At 43.2% G+C, this 17891-nt stretch overlaps 1 protein-coding gene across 4 annotated transcripts in view; it reads left to right on the top strand.

The window, feature by feature from the left end:
- The first annotated feature begins 1405 nt into the window (after positions 1 to 1405).
- Positions 1406 to 17891, top strand: part of Ccar1 (cell division cycle and apoptosis regulator 1) — a 43032-nt gene continuing 26546 nt past the window's right edge. The window contains exons 1-8 of one of the 4 annotated variants that reach the window (XM_028776816.1): positions 1406 to 1473; positions 2897 to 3019; positions 8774 to 8937; positions 9777 to 9821; positions 10649 to 10681; positions 13103 to 13296; positions 16098 to 16212; positions 16326 to 16518. In XM_028776816.1, the coding sequence (XP_028632649.1) occupies positions 2947 to 3019; positions 8774 to 8937; positions 9777 to 9821; positions 10649 to 10681; positions 13103 to 13296; positions 16098 to 16212; positions 16326 to 16518 (817 nt within the window). In that variant the 5' untranslated portion in view covers positions 1406 to 1473; positions 2897 to 2946. Of the gene's footprint in view, positions 1560 to 2896; positions 3020 to 8773; positions 8938 to 9776; positions 9822 to 10648; positions 10682 to 13102; positions 13297 to 16097; positions 16213 to 16325; positions 16519 to 17891 lie in introns of all 4 variants that reach the window. The other 3 variants (XM_028776813.1, XM_028776814.1, XM_028776815.1) reach the window with 3 other exon arrangements.

Raw genomic sequence — 17891 nt, 5'->3', positions numbered from 1 at the left:
GGGATTAAAGGCGTGCGCCACCACCGCCCGGCTTATGTGGAATTTCTCGTACAAGCTATTTCATATTGAGAATGATTAGCTGTCACCAGCAGGTGTAGGGCAAAATTAGAGACTGACTTAATAGCTATGCCTCGCGCTCTCCTCCTCTCTCTCTCCTTATTTTTATTTACTTATTTGTTTGTTTATTTATTTTTACTGTGTAGCCCTGGCTGTCCTAGAACTAGCTCTGTAGACCGGGCTGGCCTCTAATTCACGGAGCTCTACCTGCCTGTGTCTCTTGAGTGCTGGAATTAGAGGTGTGCACTTCCCTAACCCTCCCATCCCCCCAACCTCTCCATCTCCTCGTGTCTCCTGCAACCCCGCCAGCTGTTTCTTATCAGTAAATGATAATCAAGTTCTGCATATAGTAGGGATGATGATGGCATGTTGTCAATAGACTAAACTCCACCCAATTGTACACTTTTAAACATTTCAGCCTTAACGCCGAGGAGATGGCACAGCGGGTAACAGCACTAATCGCTGTTATCAGGACCTGGGATTGATTCCTGGCACCCATGCGGTGGTTCACAACCACCAGTGACTCCAGTTTCAGGGCATCTGTCATCTTCTTCTGACCTCCAGGGGCAGTAAACCCAAACCTGGTGCGCATAAATACCTGCAGGCAAAGCCCTCTAAAAATGAAAAGAATGTAATAAAACATTTTTTAAAGCCGGGCAGTGGTGGCGCACGCCTTTAATCCCAGCACTTGGGAGGCAGAGGCAGGCGGATTTCTGAGTTCGAGGGCAGCCTGGTCTACAGAGTGAGTTCCAGGACAGCCAGGGCTACACAGAGAAACCCTGTCTCGAAAAACAACAACAACAACAAAACATCTTTTTAAAAAAACCCTGCCTGGCTTTGTAGTTTGTGACTGTAAAGTCTCGGGCACTATGAAGGCTGAGGCAGGAGGATTTCTTCGAGCTCAGAAGTTCGAATCCTATGAGGGCCGCATGTGTTAAACATACATACACAATATGGAAGTAGGTGAGCATATGTTGCAAATATCGATCTTTATGTTACTTATATCCCCATTTCAAAAAACAATGAAGCTCTTACACGGTCATTCTTCCAAGCAAACGGCACAAGAGTAGACTAAGGACAACCTCAAGATGGCGGCGACGCCCCGCGGACCACGTGACTGTCGTTCGTTCTCTGGCTCTCAGGGAAAGACCGCGTTTGCCTCAGGGCTGGCGCAAGGACAGCCAGCTCAGTTCATTGTTAAGGGAAGCCAAGGTAACCCGGCTGGGGCGCGCTCTGGCTCGGGCTGCCTAGTGAACGCGCACGCGGGGGCGCGCACGCCGAACGTCCCTCCCTCCGCACGCGCCCGTTTCTGCCGGAGACCCGAGGAGGTGCGGCGTGGGGGGGGAGCCGTCTGCGCATGCGCCTGAGCTTGACGGGTTTTGAAATGGCTTCTCTGTTAACCCGGGCCAGTCTCAGGTGAAGGTCTGGTCAGTGTTTTGCTCCAGAGCGGTGGGAGGCCGAGGCGGCCTGCTTCCGTTCGTTCCCGACGGGTCGGCGGAGGGGTAGGGAGAGCGTGATGTGGCAAACCGCGGGCGGGCGGGGGATGGCGGCCGCGGCGGGGCCGGCGAGCGAGGGACGCGGTCCCTTTTGTGCGGGTCGGAGCAGGCCCTGCGCGCCGCGCCCTTCCCCCAGCGCGGCGGCTCCCGGCCCCTCAGGTGCGGCCTGCGCCCCTCGGCCTGGGCCGGCCGGAGGCCGTGCGTCCTCGGGCCTGCGCCGCCGCCGCCACCGCCGCGGCGCTGAGTCCCGGCCCGGCTCCGGCCGGCGTGGAGTGTTCGTAGGGCTCCGAGGCTGTCTCAGGCCGGTCTAAGGGCCTCAGGGACTGCGACGACCCGCGGGCCCCTGAGGGAGCTGTGGCCGTGGCCTGGGGCGCTGGGTTCCATCTTCCGCCGCCCGCGCGTTTACGGAGGCTGGGGCGGGAGGAAGATGAGTGTCCTCAGCCCGGGATGCGAGGCCCATCTTTTCCTTTTCTCTTTGATTTTCGGGGAGGGGTCTTCGCCGCGGTTCTTTTTTATGAGATGCGCGTTCTCCCAACTGCCTCTCCACCCCCGGAGTGGAGACTAGGGTGACAAAGGCCATAGTGACTTCCTAGTCCTTAGAGTAATGTTCGTTATTAAGATGGTATTCGTCAATGCCTTTGCCTTTATGGGGGAGGGGGGTCTGGACACAGTTTCCGTTATTGATTGAACCCCACTGCAGGACCTCAGTCCGTCGCCCCAAGAAACACTCAGGCTATACTTTCTGTGTCTATAAAGTTGCTGATTTCGTTTGTTGCTGTAGAGTCTAAGTATTTAGCCCTAGCTGGGCTGTAGCGACGTAGAAACCATGCTGGCCTGGAGTTTATAGAGATCCGCCTGCCTCTGCCTCTGGAGTGCTGGGTTTAAAGCCTGCGCCGCTAACCCCGGCCAGACCTTTTTAGGAAATGTCAGTGTAGTCACTGAAGGAAGTTCCTTTAAGTCCACCCCTAAGGTTATCTTTTTAAACAGAGTATGCATAGTGATCTGTTGATATGTTGATAGTGTGTTTTACTTCAAGTGTTCAGCTGGCACACATTCTACTTCTGGCTCTCGTTTGGAACCTGTCTTTAATAATTTTTTCTTCCAGCCGGGCGGTGGTGGCGCACGCCTTTAATCCCAGCACCTGGGAGGCAGAGGCAGGCGGATTTCTGAGTTCCAGGTCAGCCTGGTCTACAGAGCGAGTTCCAGGACAGCCAGGGCTATACAGAAAAACCCTTTCTCAAAAAACAAAAAAAAAAAAAAAAAAAAAAAAAATAATAATAATAATAATTTTTTCTTTCAAACATTTCTCTAAACTAGCCTTTTGTTGTATCCTTTCTTTTTAGATATCTGCTATAGAAGAGAAACAATTGAAGGTCCCCCCCCCCTTTGCATCATGGCTCAGTTTGGAGGACAGAAGAATCCACCATGGGCTACTCAGTTTACAGCCACCGCGGTGTCACAGCCAGGTCAGGCCACTGAACACTCACTGGAAATGTGTCTGTGAGGGCTGTCTCTCTTGTGATTTAACCTAATGCATAGCACAGGGAAATGACTGGAAATGACATACCCTTTATTTTTTAAGATACTTTTGAAAAATTAACACAGGAACAAAAACAATCTAGCAGTTTGAATGCTTTTCCAGTCTTTTCCCCCCCTTTTTTGTTATTTGTGTCTTTTTTTTTTTTTTTTTTTTTTTTGTCTGTTTTGTTTTTGGAGACAGGGTTTCTCTGTGTAGACCTGGCTATTCTGGAACTCACTCTGTAGGCTGGCCTGGAACTCAGAAATCCGCCTGCCTCTGGTGGGATTAAAGGCGTGCACCACCACCGCCCGGCTTAGATTTTCTTTAGTTTACTAAGGGGTTTTCCATTTCAGTCTTCCACTGCACGTCGTCATTTTTGATATACAGCCTTCATTAGCAGCAGCCCTTTGGCATGAGCCACCACACCCAGTTCATAGTTGTCAAATGACTTAAGTTTATCTTTTTTCTTTTGGGTTTTTGGTTTTCAGACAGGCTTGTCTGTGTAGCCAGTAGTCTTGACTGTCATGGAACTCACTACTTAGACCGTGCTGGCCTCAAATTCAGAAATCTCCTTGCTTTTGCCTCCTAAATGCTATGACTAAAGGTGTGTGCCACCATGCCTATAATTAAGGATTTAATTATGTCTTATAGAACATTAATTTATTAGAAAGAATGAGCCAACTAGCTCTTCCTCCTTCCCTCTGTCCCTCCCTTCCTTCTTTGTGGTGCTGGGGATTTAATCGTACTGAGCTTCAAATAGAATATATTTTGTTTATCATGTTTTCAGTTTTAAGAAGATACATTTTAGGCCAGGTATGGTGGCACATGTCTCAAAACAACAAAAAACAAACAAACAAAAAAAAAACAAAGAAAAGAACAAAAACCCTTAAAATAGAAGCAAAAAAAAAAAAGCCAAAATATTTTAAAGAAAATATATCTAATTTTTCTTTTTTTCTTTTCCTGGTCATAGTCACATATGCCTTTAATTCTAACACTTGGAAAGCACAGGCAGTTGGATGTCTGAGTTTAAGGCCAACCTGGTCTAAATAATGAGTTCCATAACAGCCAAGACTACATAGAGAGACCCCTCCCCCTAAATAATTTGTATTATTTTAAAAATTACATTTGTGTACTCCTCTGGGGTATATGTTTGTGAGCCAGTGAGCGAGCAAGAGAGAGAGAGAGAGACAGAGAGGAGGGAGGGAGGGAAGGAGGATTAGAGAAACTGACATTGTAAGTCAGAGACAAGTGACAGAAGTTGTTTTCTTCTTTCACGTAAGGTATGTCTCATGAATTGAATTTAGGTTGCCAGCCTTGATGGCAGGCACATTTACCCAACGATGCTTCTCGACGACCCCTTACTTAGACTGTTGTGTGTGTGTAATGTATATCCTTGCAGGTATACCTGTGTGGAGGTTAGTGGACAACTTTCGGGAGTTGGTTCGTTCCTTCCACAATGGGCTCTGGGGATTGAACCCAGGTTGTCAGACTTGTATGGCAAGTGCTTTTATCCTATTGAGTAAGATTGCTGGTACATTTATGGTTTCATTTGTTTGCATTTAATGGAGAAATACTGACTCTATAAGAATTTAATGCCAGGGACTTTATAAGACATGTTTTGGCAGTAAAGTGCTTACGCAGAACCCACAAAGCCTTGGATTTGATTTCTAGTACTTCAAACCAGGTGTGGTGCTACGTTCCTGAAATCAAGCATCCTGTGGTAGAGGCAGGAGGATCAGAAGTTCAAGTCAGACTTTATTGAATTTCAGGCCACCCTTGACTGAAAGTGTGTTTTCTCTCCCCCCCTCCCCCTCTGCCCCTCGCCTCCCCCCGTTTCTGTGGTGTGTCTGTGTGTGTGTGGTGTGTTTGTGAGGGGCTGGTCTTGGTGGTTCATTCCTTTAACTCCAGTACATTTAGAAACCATTTAGAAGGTAGATTTCTATGGTCAGGCCAGCTTGATCTACATAGCAAGTTTCAGGACAGCCAGGGCTAAGTAGTGAGACTCTGTCTCAACCAAAACAAACAAAAACCCAATTACTAATAGTATAAGGGGAAAAAAATAGCTGGAGGCATGAAAGGAACACTTATAGTTTCAAAGTAAAAGTAAAAAAAAAAAAATTACTGCAATTTTCCAGAGGCATAAATCCAATAATAAATAAGTAAAATGTTATTTGTTACTTATGGTGGGATTTTTGTTTTGTTTTTGTTTTTTCCTTTCAGGGCTTTTTGCATGCTAGAACTTTCAGTTTTGTGAGTTTTTTTTTGTTTGTTTTGAAACCTTTCTGTGTTGTTGTGCATCTGTATGGGTGCACATCTGCAGGGTCAAGCATAGTTTGCAGCAGTTGGTTCTACACTTGCACTGTGTAGACTACAGGGTTCAAACTGTACCCATTCGCCAGATGGCTTTCCTCGTACAATTTCTATTGCTTTGAAAAAGACTATAACCAAAAAGACAACTTGGGGGTGGAGTTTATTTCATCTTACAACTCTCAGGTCACTCTATGGAAGTCAAGGCAGGGACTCAAGTTAGAAACCTAATGTCCCACAGGTTTGACTGTAGGACTGTCATGGAGGAATTTTCTCAACTGTAGCTCCCTCTTAGATAACTCTAGTCAAGTTGACAAGGGGAAAATGGCAGGGTAATTAATCTCTGGTCCACTCGAAGCACAAACACAGTGTTCCAAGTAGGGTTACCATTGCTGTGATGAAGCACAGACCAAGAGCAACATGGGAGGGAAGGGTCTTTGGGGCTTACACTTCCATCTCCATGTTCATCCTTAAAGGAAGTCAGGACAGGAGCTCAAACTGGGCAGGAACTTGGAGGCAGAAGTTGATGCAGAGGCCACAGAGGAGTGCTGCTTACTGGCTTATTCCACGTGGCTTGCTCAGTTTGCTTCTTAAAGAGCCCAGGGGTGGCTCTCCCCACAGTTGGCCAAGCCCTTCCGCAACAATCACTAATTAAGAAGGTGCTCTACAGGCTTGCCTACAGTCCAATCTTGTGGCATTTTCTAAATTGAAGCTCCCTCTCTAGAGAACTACACTTGTGTCAAATTGTAATAAAACTAGCCAGCAGACACATTATAATTCAGTTATAACATTTCCTTTCTTGTTTATCTTCATGATATCCTACTAATAGTAATATCTCACTATAAAACACATTTCAAACTATTTTTTCCAAGACGTCGTTTCTCTGTGTGGCCTGGGCTGCCTTAGAACTAGCTCTGTAGACCAGGCTGCCAGAGATCTGCCTGCTTCTGTTTTCCCAGTTCCCTGTGCTGGGATTAAAGGCATGTGGCACCACTGCCAGCCCACATTCCAAACTATTAAGATTTTATTTATGATAGCTATATCAAATACACATATATATAGATTTGTCATATGTATTATATATGTGAGTGTTTTGTCTACATGCATGTGCAGAGTTTTTCAGTATATCTTTTTGTTTTTTTTTTTTTTTTTTTTTTTTTTTTTTTTTTTTTTGTTTTTTCGAGACAGGGTTTCTCTGTGTAGCCCTGGCTGTCCTGGAACTCCCTCTGTAGACCAGGCTGGCCTCGAACTCAGAAATCCGCCTGCCTCTGCCTCCCAAGTGCTGGGATTAAAGGCATGCGCCACCACTGCCCGGCAGTTTTTCAGTATATCTGTGACTATCTTGGAACTTAACTACCTTCGGACTAGAGATCCGCTTGCCTCTGCCTCTGGATGTGTGCTACCACCCCTGGCATATTGTTGATTCTTCAGCCTCAGATGACAAGTATTGAGAGGCATAGCAAAACAAAGGTTTCAGTTTCGGGTTCTGATCTCTTGTTAATCACAGTCTATCTTTTAGCCCCTGCTGACCAGAACCACAGATTCTTAATACAAAATAGCACAGGAACAGCCCTGACAGAGCAAGCACCTTGACTGCTCATCCATCTTACGAGCCTGTGAGACTGACGATTTATTTATTTAGTGCCACACTATCTAGTCTTGGCTTGCAGTTCACTGTGTAGACTAGACTGAGCTTGAACTCAGAAATCCACCTGCCTCTGATGCCCAAGTGCTGCAATTAGAGGTTTTTGCCTTTTTTTTTTTTTTAAGATTTATTTATCTTTATTTATATGAGTACACTGTAGCTGTCTTCAGACACACCAGAAGAGGGCATAAGATTACAGACGTTTGTAAGCTACCATGTGGTTGCTGGGAATTGAACTCAGGACCTCTGGAAGAGCAGTCAGTGTTCTTAACCCCTGAGCCATCTCTCTAGCCCCCGGTTTTTGCCTTTTTGCACATCTTTCTTTCTTCCTTTCTCTCTCTCTCTCTCTCTCTCTCTCTTTCTCTCTCTCTCTCTCTCTTTCTCTCTCCCTCCCTCCCTCCTTCCCTCCCTCCTTCCCTCCTTCCCTCCCTTCCTCCCTTCCTCCCTTCCTCCCTCCCTCCCTCCCTTCTTTCCTTCCTTCCTTCCTTTCTTTTTCTTTTGTTTGTTTGTTTGTTTGTTTGTTTGTTTGAGACAGGGTTCCTCTGTGTAGCCCTGGCTGTCCTGGAACTCACTCTGTAGACCAGGCTGGCCTCGAACTCAAAAATCTGCCTGCCTCTGCGTCCCAGGTGCTGGGATTAAAGGCAAGCACCACCACTGCCTGGCAAAGATTTATTTATTTTATGTATGTGAATACATTGTCATTCTCCTCTGGACACACCATAGGAGGGCATCAGATCCTGTTACAGATGGTTGTGAGCCACCATGTGGTTGCTGGGAATTGAACTCAGGACCTCTGGAAGAACAGCCAGTGCTCTTAACTGCTGAGCCATCTTCTCCAGCACATATCTTTTTTTAGAGATCTTTTCTATCTTTGTCTCTTTTTTTGAGGGAGGGGGTTTTGAGACAGGGTTTAAAGCTGGGATTAAAGCCGTGCGCCACCACTGCCTAGCTTGTTTCCTTTTTTGAGAAAGTCTGATGTGGCCTGGTCTGGCCTGGATCTTGTTAGCTTAGGCTGCCCTTAAACTCTTGGTCCTCTTGCCTACACTTAATGCAGAGATTACAGCCACCTGTTGCCATGTGTATTAGTTAGGGTTTCATTGCTGTGAAGAGACACCATAACAAAGGTAACTCTTAGAAAAGCAAACATTTAGTAGGGGCTGTCTTACAGTTTCAGAGATTCATTTAGTCTCTAAAACTATCATCATAGTGGGAATCGTGACAGCAGGCAGGCTGACATGGTGCTGGAGAAGCCGGGAGTTCTTCCCAAAGCAGCCAAAAGGAGACTCTTCCAACTCTTGGTGGAGCTTGAGTGTAGGACCTCATAGCCCACCTCCACAGTGACACACTTCCTCCAACAAGCTCACACCTCCTCATAGTGCCACTTCTCATGGGCCAAGCATATTAAAACCACCACACCATGTCTGGTTCCATCACACCATGCCTGGTTGAAAAGAATTTTTTTATTTTTGAGACAAGGTCTTTCTTTCTATGTCGTCCTAGCTGTCCTGGAACTTGATATATAGACCAAGGTGGATTCAGACTCACAGAATCTGGCTGCCTTCTAGTCCTGGGATTAAAGGTGTACTCCACCACATCCAACTCTGAAAAATACTTTTGATTAGACTCTGGGTCTAGATAAAGTTCATTGTGTTATTGAAATGTATGTTAGTGGAGCCAGTTTTGCTTATGTTTGTAATGGGAAATCATGGGAGATTACTTGGTCCCTCTTCTGTTTTAATCTCATTGTAGCTGCACTAGGTGTTCAGCAGCCATCACTTCTGGGAGCATCTCCTACCATTTATACCCAGCAGACTGCACTGGCAGCAGCAGGCCTTACCACACAGACGCCAGCCAACTACCAGTTAACACAGACTGCGGCACTGCAGCAGCAAGCTGCAGCTGTGTTACAGCAGGTGAGCTTTAAAGTGATGGATGGGGGACGAAATGACAGTCTGTACCTAGAGTTGCTATCCTTTCCGTTCTCTCATCTGTTCATTCTTTGCTTTTGAGACAGGTTGACTGTATTGTTTATGTTGGTCTTGAACACATGATTCTCCTACTTAGCATCCCAAGTGTTTACTAGTATGATTGTCTGCTACCTCTTTATTTTAAACAGTGAAACATTGTAGATTTAAAAAAAGCTGGTTGTCATAGGATCTGCCTTTAATATCAGCAGTCTGCAGATAAAGGTAGGGGGTTCTCCATAAGTTCGTGGCCAGCCTGGTCTACAAATGGAGTTCCAAGACAGCCCGGGTGGCTTTGCTTGATGGCATGTACATATAATGTCAGCACTTGGGAAAGGCAGGGAGGAGGATATTGAACTTGAGGCCTTACTTCAATACATAGCAAGACTCTAAAGACAAAATGAATTAAAACAGGAAGTTTCTATGCTTTTTACAAAGTATACTTTTATCGTGAGATTTAAATTCTTGTTTGTTTGGTTTTGGGTTATTTTTGAGATAAGGTCTCACTATGTAGCTGTGGCTGTCCTGGAATTGTAGACCAGGCTGGCCTCAACTCACAGAAATATACTGCTTCTGCCTCTTGAGCACTGGGATAAAAGGTGTGCCACCAGCACCTGGCAGAATCTTAATTGGACATATATACCTTATCCCACCTGCCGTGGTCGTTATGTTAATTTTAGATGAAGTGTAGCTGGCCTAGAGAATTTCAGTGTGGTTTTTATCTGTATGTGTATGGCTTTGAGAGTGAATACGCTTAACCTTGGCTTTCTTTTAATTATCTTTTTCAGCAATATTCACAACCTCAGCAGGCCTTGTATAGTGTGCAACAGCAGGTTTGTATAACTTTTTGTTAAAAATTGTCTTAAAAACAACCATTCCCCACTTCCCCCACATTAAAATGATACTACACCATTTAAATTCCTTCTTTCTAGCCACCTTAAAATGTAGTTTTTAATCTTTTGGGTGGGATAGGAAACAGCTAACTCCACACCAAACACAGTACACTGTTTACCTCACCCCCAGACGATGCAGCTTTTTAAATTTTAACTTAATTAATTGTTGTGAGACAGTCACTGTGTAGCCATGGCCTGGGCCTCTTCTGCAGACCAGGCAGGTGCTGGGGTTAGATGTGCACTATTACAGTGGGTTCCAGCGTCTTCATTTTTATTAACTGTAGCTTAATACTTAGTTATTGAATGAGTTACTTAGGAATACCAGCTGTGTAGGTAAGGCTTCTTAGTTATGTAGTGCTTTTCACATTGTTTTAATAAATAGACTAATATGTAAAACCAAGATCAGGGATGGGGAGACATAGCTCAGTGTTTATGAGGACTTGCTTGTCCTCGGAGGATCTGAGTTCAATTCTCAGCACCCCTATGGTGGCTCACAAGTGTAACGTTAGTTCGAGTTGGATTCCTAATACTCAAGTCTGGTGGTTCACAAACACCTCAAACGGGGATCTGATGCTCTCTTTCGGGCTCTGCCATCACAAGGCATGCACTTGGTGCAGTTACACATCCCAGGCAAAGCACCCATACACATGAGGTAAAATAATAGAGATACATCTTTAAAGATAAAAAGACAAAGCAAGAATACCTCTAAAATCATCCCTGAAATACACATACTGATTGGCCTTTTTATTTTTTTTTTTAACTTTCAGTTACAGCAACCGCAGCAGACCATTTTAACACAGGTTAGTTTGGTGTGAATTTATTTCTTTTGAGCATCTGAGTTATTTCTGTTGTAGTTTTTCAATAAGATTTTAAAGATACTTGTTGGATTTGTATATAACATGCAATATTTATTGTTGAATAAAGATGGAAAGTGTGCTAATGTGTTTTGTGTTATGGATAGTATATTGTGTATTACAGGCTTCCTATTTATTTATTTACTTACTTAAGGTTTTTCAAGACAAGGTTTCTCTGTCTCCCTGGCTATCCTCAACTTCCTTTGTAAACGAGGCTAGCTTGAACTCACCAATCTGCCTGCCTCGCCTCCTCAGTGGCGTGCACAACTACCTCCAGGTTGCTTCCATTTATTTTAAAGGAAGGAATATAATAAACACACACACACACACATCTAGATAAAACTAACAGTCAATAGGAGATAGCTTTGTCAGTAGGAAACTGGGTGTCTGAAACTGGTCAGATAAGATAGAAGCTTTTTACCTTTTAATTCTTAGCACAATTTTAAGTTACGATTCTGCTACTTTGCTCTTGTTTTCTTGAGATAGGTCTCTTATATCCCTAGGCTGGCCTCAATTGGTCTGTCACCAAAAATGACCTTGCATTTCTTATCCTCCCGCTTCCAGTTCTCTGGTGCTGGGATTATAGCCATGTTCTACTATGTTTATTTATAAAGGGCTGGAAATCTGTGTCAGTTAACTAGAGGACACATAGAAAGGCATTGCATGTCTTATTCTGGCCTCTATCACATTTAAGTGCATGTAATACATACACAACATACTATTTTCTCCAATCACTCATGTTTGGCAAGCACTCGAGCAGCTAAGTTAAACTTTTTGTTTTCTTTAAAGACTGTGGGGCTAGAGAGATGGCTTAGCATGCAATTAAGAGGAGCTTGCTGCTGTTCCAGAGGACCGACCCATGCCCGTTTCTAGTGCCCATGTCTCACAGTTGCCTAGAACTAGCTCTAACCCAGGTACTCTGTTGCCCATTTTGACTACATGGGGCACATGTGTACATACAGATACACACTCATAAACATTAATAAAGACTAAAGATCTCATAATGAATGTGGAGACCTTTAATCCCGGCATTAGGGAGGCAGGGACAGGCTGATCTCCAAGTTTAAGGCCACCCCAGTCTACATAGTAAGTTCCAGGCAGCCAGAGCTACAAAGCAAGACCCTCTCTAAAACAAGCAAACAAAAACCCACCAAGAACACTTCATTTGAGAAGTTGTCTTCCTTAAATAAAGGATTACAATTGGGCCAAGCTATACACCTATAGTCCCTGCAACAGGCAAGGGGATTCCAGATTAGATACCAATTTAGGTTACGTAGGAAGTTCTATTTTATAAAGCAAAATTGACTCTGGGTGTTCATTTAGTGTGTTTGAGGCTCCAGAATTGATTATCAGGACTGACACACATTTGAACACACACCACAGAATAAGAACATAAATTGACAAATGTTTTCTTTTTAAAAATTAAAGTTATTCTTAAATATGTGGTGATGTTTGTTTGGATGCATGTCAAGATCACAGGATAATTTGCAGGGGTCGATTTTCTTCTTCTGTTGGTTCCAGGGCTTGAACTCAGGTCGTCAGGCTGACTCATGTTTTCAATTCCTGACAAAACTTTCCAAGTAGGAAAGCTATACAAATTTCTTTCCTATCCGGGCAGTGGTGGTGCACGCCTTTAATCCCAACACTTGGGAGGCAGCGGTAGGCAGATTTCTGAGTTTGAGGCCAGCCAGAGTGAGTTCCAGGACAGCCAGGGCTATACAGAGAAACCCTGTCTCAAAAAAATAAGTTTCATTCCTTAAAACCAGGACCAGTATCTCCCAGACTGATTGAGAGCATTGGCGCCTTAGGAAATTAAAGTTTCCTGAGACAGTAACTTTGGTCACATTTAAAAAATGCTCAGTTGTTTTACTGTATTTAGGGCTTTGCTAAGCCTTTACCAGAAACATTGTTTAGTTGATTGGTCTTTTGAGTTAGGATATCACATTATTTTCCCTTGCTTAAACCTGTGTCAATTTAGCCTATTGCCTCAGCTTCCTATATACTGAGATTATGGGCATGAGCCTACTCCAGATCTGAGATATGTGTGTAAGTTTGTGTGTAAACACAAAATACATGTTTGAGAGGGCAGGCGACAACCTCAGGTATTCCTTGGGTACCATGTTCTGTTTTACTTTGTTTTGTTTGAGGTAGGATATCATCGTAGGCTAGACAGCACTGATCATCGAGGTGGAGTATCTTCTGCTTCCACCTCTCCTGCACTGTAGTTATAAACAATTCCACAACTTGCCTAGTTATTTGTTTTCCGTTTGTTTTGGGAATTTCCTGTTTGTTTTGGGCCATTTACTAGCACAGTACCTGAGTTTATGGTCATTTGCAAGTCTAATGTAATGTTGCTTTGTTTGATAGCCAGCTGTTGCATTGCCCACAAGCCTTAGCCTGTCTACTCCTCAGCCTGCAGCACAGATTACTGTATCATATCCAACACCAAGGTCCAGTCAGCAGCAAACCCAACCTCAGAAGCAGCGTGTTTTCACAGGAGTGGTTACAAAGCTACATGATACCTTTGGATTTGTGGATGAAGATGTATTCTTTCAGCTTGGGTAAAAAGTTCATTACATGTTGATTGATGATATACATGTAGTAGCAACATTTTCTTAATCGTGGCAGAAATTATAGTTTATAATTTCATTTTTAAATCAGTATGCTTGTGTATTTGTACTTGCAGTAGTGTATGTATGTGTGTTTGGGGGTGTGGGGTTTACACACTTTGGGAAGTTAAAGGTGGGAGTTGGTTCTCTCCTGTCATGTGCATGTTTCAGAGATGAGGCTCAGTCCTCATGCTCAGTAATAAGTGCTAATTTCTTTTTAATTCTTTATTAATGTTTTGTCAGTTAGGTGGCAGCTCTAGTAAAATTCAAGTCCAGCCTTAGAATAAAATTAGAGATCGAGGTAGATTAAAGATGTTTGACACCTTTAATCCCAGCACTTGAATGGCAGAGACAGGCCTCTGATTTCAAGGCTAGCCTGATCTACATAGTTCCAGAACAGTTGAGCTTTATAGAAAGACCTTTGCCTCAAAACAAATAAACAAAATACGATGGAGGTTGAATTAGCCTTTTGAAATGTAAATTAATTTTTTACGTATTTATTACTGACTAATATTTTTTCTAAGTTTTATGCGTGTTTACTTGTGTATATGCATATCCATCCTGTGGAGGAAAGGTATACTCACTCAAGCATTTGTATATGCAGTCCAGAGTTGGCTTTGATCTTTATTCTTTATTTTTCTCCATCATATATTTACTTTATGACAGGATCTCCCATTTAACTTGAAATTCACTATCTCTGATAGTCTGGCTGTCCTTCAGGTCCCTGGGATCTGTCACTGCCGTCCCAATCCCATGGTTACAGGTTTTTGCCACTGTGCCCAGGGTGTATGTAGGTTCTTAGGATCCAGACTCAGCTCCTCAGGCTTGTGTAGCAAACACTTCACCTGCTATACTTGACAACGAATCCTCTCCCTGCTTCTAAAACTTAAAACAACCACCACCGCCTTAAGAGAGGATCTCATTGTGTAGCCCTAGCCGACTTGGAATTTGTTGTATAGACCAGGCTCTCAGTGAACACACAGAAACCCATCTACTTTTGCCTCCTGAGTACTGAGATTAAGTGTTTGTTGTTTTGTTTAGTTGCTTGCTTTTTTCTTTTTTTTTTTTGAATACAGGGTTTTACTATGTAGCCTTGGCTGGCCTAAAACTTGCTATGTAAACCAGGCTGGCCTTGAACTCTATAGATACTCATTTGCCTTTGCCTTCTGGATGCTAAGGAGTAAAGGTGTAGACCACCCTGCCTAACAAACAATTTTTCAATTGAAACAAAATTTAGTGTTTCATAGTGTTTTTCTTATAAAGTCTCTACTATCTTCCTAGTTTTTATGGTAGTGGTTGCAGGAAATAGGAATTTTTTTTAGATTATTTATTCATGTGTACATGAGGGAGTTATTGGAGGAGTTCGACAGAGGAAGACATTGGGATGTCCTGTGTGGTCCCTTTCTTTTTGGAGACAGGGTTTCACTTTGTAGCCTTGGTGTTCTGGAACTCTATATGTTGACCAGACATCAGACTGGGCTTGAATTCATAGAAGAGATCAGAGGGAATTCATAGAAGAGATCTGCCTGTCACTCTTTCCCTGTCACTCTTTCCTCAGTGTTGAGATTAAAGACATGTGCCACCACTCCCACTCAGCCCTGCTTTTGAAATAGGCTTTATCACTGAACCTGGATTGAGACTAGTGGCCACCAAAACCCAGTGATCTTACTAGCCCTCCTGTTTACAACACTGAGCTTATAGGCATGTGGAACCATGCTCAGCTTAAGTGGATTCTGGTGGTGTGACGGAGGTCCATATGCTTGCACAGTATAAGGCTGTGCCCACTTAACCCTCTTACCTTAGGTAATTTTATTGAACTAAAGAAGTAAGTACTATCGTAGGGAAAACTACTTATTTATTGTTTGGCTACCTTTTTTCCATTTTCTCTGTAAAAATGTTATATTACAGCAAGACAGTTTTGTACACAGAGGAACATTGAGAAAATACATGTCAAATTGTTCCTGTACTTGAACCCTTGTTTACATAAAGCAGTAGAGGAAATATATTCAGCTTAAAAGTGAGTCTAGGAGAGTTTTGCAGAGATGGCTTTTCAGTTAAGGGCACTTCAAGCTCCTGCAAAGGACTGTTTGTTCAGTTCCCAGCGAGGTCAGGTGGGTCAGAGCTACCTGTAACTCTAGCTCCAGGGGGATTTGATGCCTCTATTTCTAGGGTACCAATTCATGTAAGCATCCATAGTAGATCCATAACAGGTAGTTAAAAATAGATCTTTAAAGGCTGCAAAGATGGTTCAGCAGTTTAAAGCATTCGTTATTCTTACAGAAGACCCATGTCTAGCTCCCATCACCTGTACTATGGTTCCCAATCATGTGTAATTCTAGTGCCAGGGATCAGACTCCCTCTTCTGAGATCCATGGGCCCTGGCACAAATGTGGTCTGTATTTTTATATGCAGGCAAAATATTTATACATAAACAAGTAACTAAAAGCTTCTTTAAAAGATAAATAAGCAAACATGAATATACCATCCAGACTCCATTTTAGTTGTTTTAATATATTTTAAAACTCACTGTCGTCTTTGAAAGGCTGAGTTGGTCAGATCTCTGTGAAGCCAGACTGATGTACATAGTGAGGTGTAGGCATGCCAAGGCTCCATAGAGAGACTCTGTTTCCAAAGGAAAGGAAACTAAACAAAGAAATGAGTGTATAAATCTTTTTGTGTGGGAAGATCTGTGTATATATAAATCAATTTGGAAGAATCTTTCTTATGCCTGTATTTACTTTTTTTTTTTCCAGTGCTGTTAAAGGGAAAAGCCCCCAAGTTGGTGATAGAGTATTGGTTGAAGCAACTTATAATCCTAATATGCCTTTTAAATGGAATGCACAAAGAATTCAAACACTACCCAATCAGGTACATAAATACTGAGTTTGGTACTATAGACACTTGATACTTGGCTTTTCTGCTTTACAATGTAATATCTTTTTAAAGAAATTGTTTATTTGTTTATTTTGGTTTGTTTTTAGAATCAGTCCCAAACCCAACCTTTGCTGAAGACGCCTACTGCTGTTATCCAGCCGATTGTGCCCCAGACAACATTTGGTGTTCAGGCACAGCCCCAACCCCAGTCGTTACTGCAGGCCCAGATCTCAGCTGCTTCTATTACACCACTATTGCAGACGCAGCCACAGCCCTTACTACAGCAGCCACAGCAGAAGGGTATGGAATGGAATGTAGCTTCGCCTCTTGTTTCCTCTGAATGTGTACATGTTTAAACTGCTAACATAGTAAGAACATGCTTCTAATTACAAAGGTATCATGGACTTCAGAAAAACATGAAAGGAGGCTCAAGCATCATGAAGCAGAACATTTTCTCCTCCTGAATTTTGCATTCTAGCTGTGATAAAACACTATGTAAAACCAACTTGAGGAGGAAAGGGTTGCTTTTACTTGGCTTATAGTTTATGTTCCGTCATCATTGAGGGCTGTCGGGGCAGCATCTGAAGCCGAGACTGGAGGAGTGCTGCTTACTGACTTGCTCTCCACGCTTGCTCGCTCACTGTTTTCTTACACTGCCCAGCACCACTTACCCAATGGCGGCATCACCCACTTTGGGCTGCTCCCTGCCACATCAGTCAAGAACGTGCCTCAGCCTTGCCTTCAGGACAGTCTGCTGGAGGCTGGTTCCTAGCTGCAGGTCCCTTTTCCAAGATGATTATAGTTTGATTCAAGTTGACAATAAAGCTAACCAGTGCAACAGGGAACTTTATTTTTGCTTTCTAATGTTTACAGTAAATACACATAACATGGACATCATCACGGCCTCAACATAAATGTCATACATTATTCTCATGTTCTTCCAACTGCCCTCTCTCGATCTCCTCCAACCGCTAGATGATTCTTTTTCTTTCTGTCCCCTTTTCTGATGTCCTACTGCATGTATTGCATTGTCTGATCGTCACTAGAGTTCCCCTTTTCTCCTTTCAGTCTCTTATGCTCATGCTATGTACAATATAAAGACACACATGCACATTTATATTGAGCTGCATATGAGAAAAATCATACAATATTTGTCATCTTGAATGTTTGTACATTTTCCATACCATTATGATTTTTGATTGGATCAGTTTTATTTCATACGATTTCATTTTTCCCTTATGGTTGCATAAAGTTACATTACAGATATATACACTCATGCATGCTACATTTTTACATGTTTGTTGGTGAGCATTATTTCCTGTGTCTTGTGAGTAGTCTTAACTATAAACTTGAGTGTGTACATGGAGTGCTATAAGTGGGTCATATGGAAGCTCATTGATTTATTTATTTCATGTCTGTGCACCATATGGATGCCCAGAGCCCTTGGAGGCTAGGTATCCTTGGATATCCTAGAGCTGGGGTTACAGATGGGAGCTGCCAAATGAGTGCTAGGAGTTAAAGTTGAGTCCTGGAAGCCTGTGGTCCTCCTGACTGCTAAGCCGTCTCCCCAGCACCCTGGTTATTATTTATTTTAGTTAATTAAGTCTGAAAAAAATGCATGAGTGCTTTGTATGTATTCCTGCATGCCAGAAGAGGGCATCCGATCCCTTTAT

The sequence above is a fragment of the Grammomys surdaster genome, unplaced genomic scaffold, assembly GCF_004785775.1.
Source record: "Grammomys surdaster isolate TR1022 unplaced genomic scaffold, NIH_TR_1.0 273, whole genome shotgun sequence".
Classification (NCBI taxonomy): Eukaryota; Metazoa; Chordata; class Mammalia; order Rodentia; family Muridae; genus Grammomys; species Grammomys surdaster.
The sequence above is the reverse complement of the archived record's forward strand: the minus strand, read 5'-3'. Positions and strand labels throughout refer to the sequence as shown.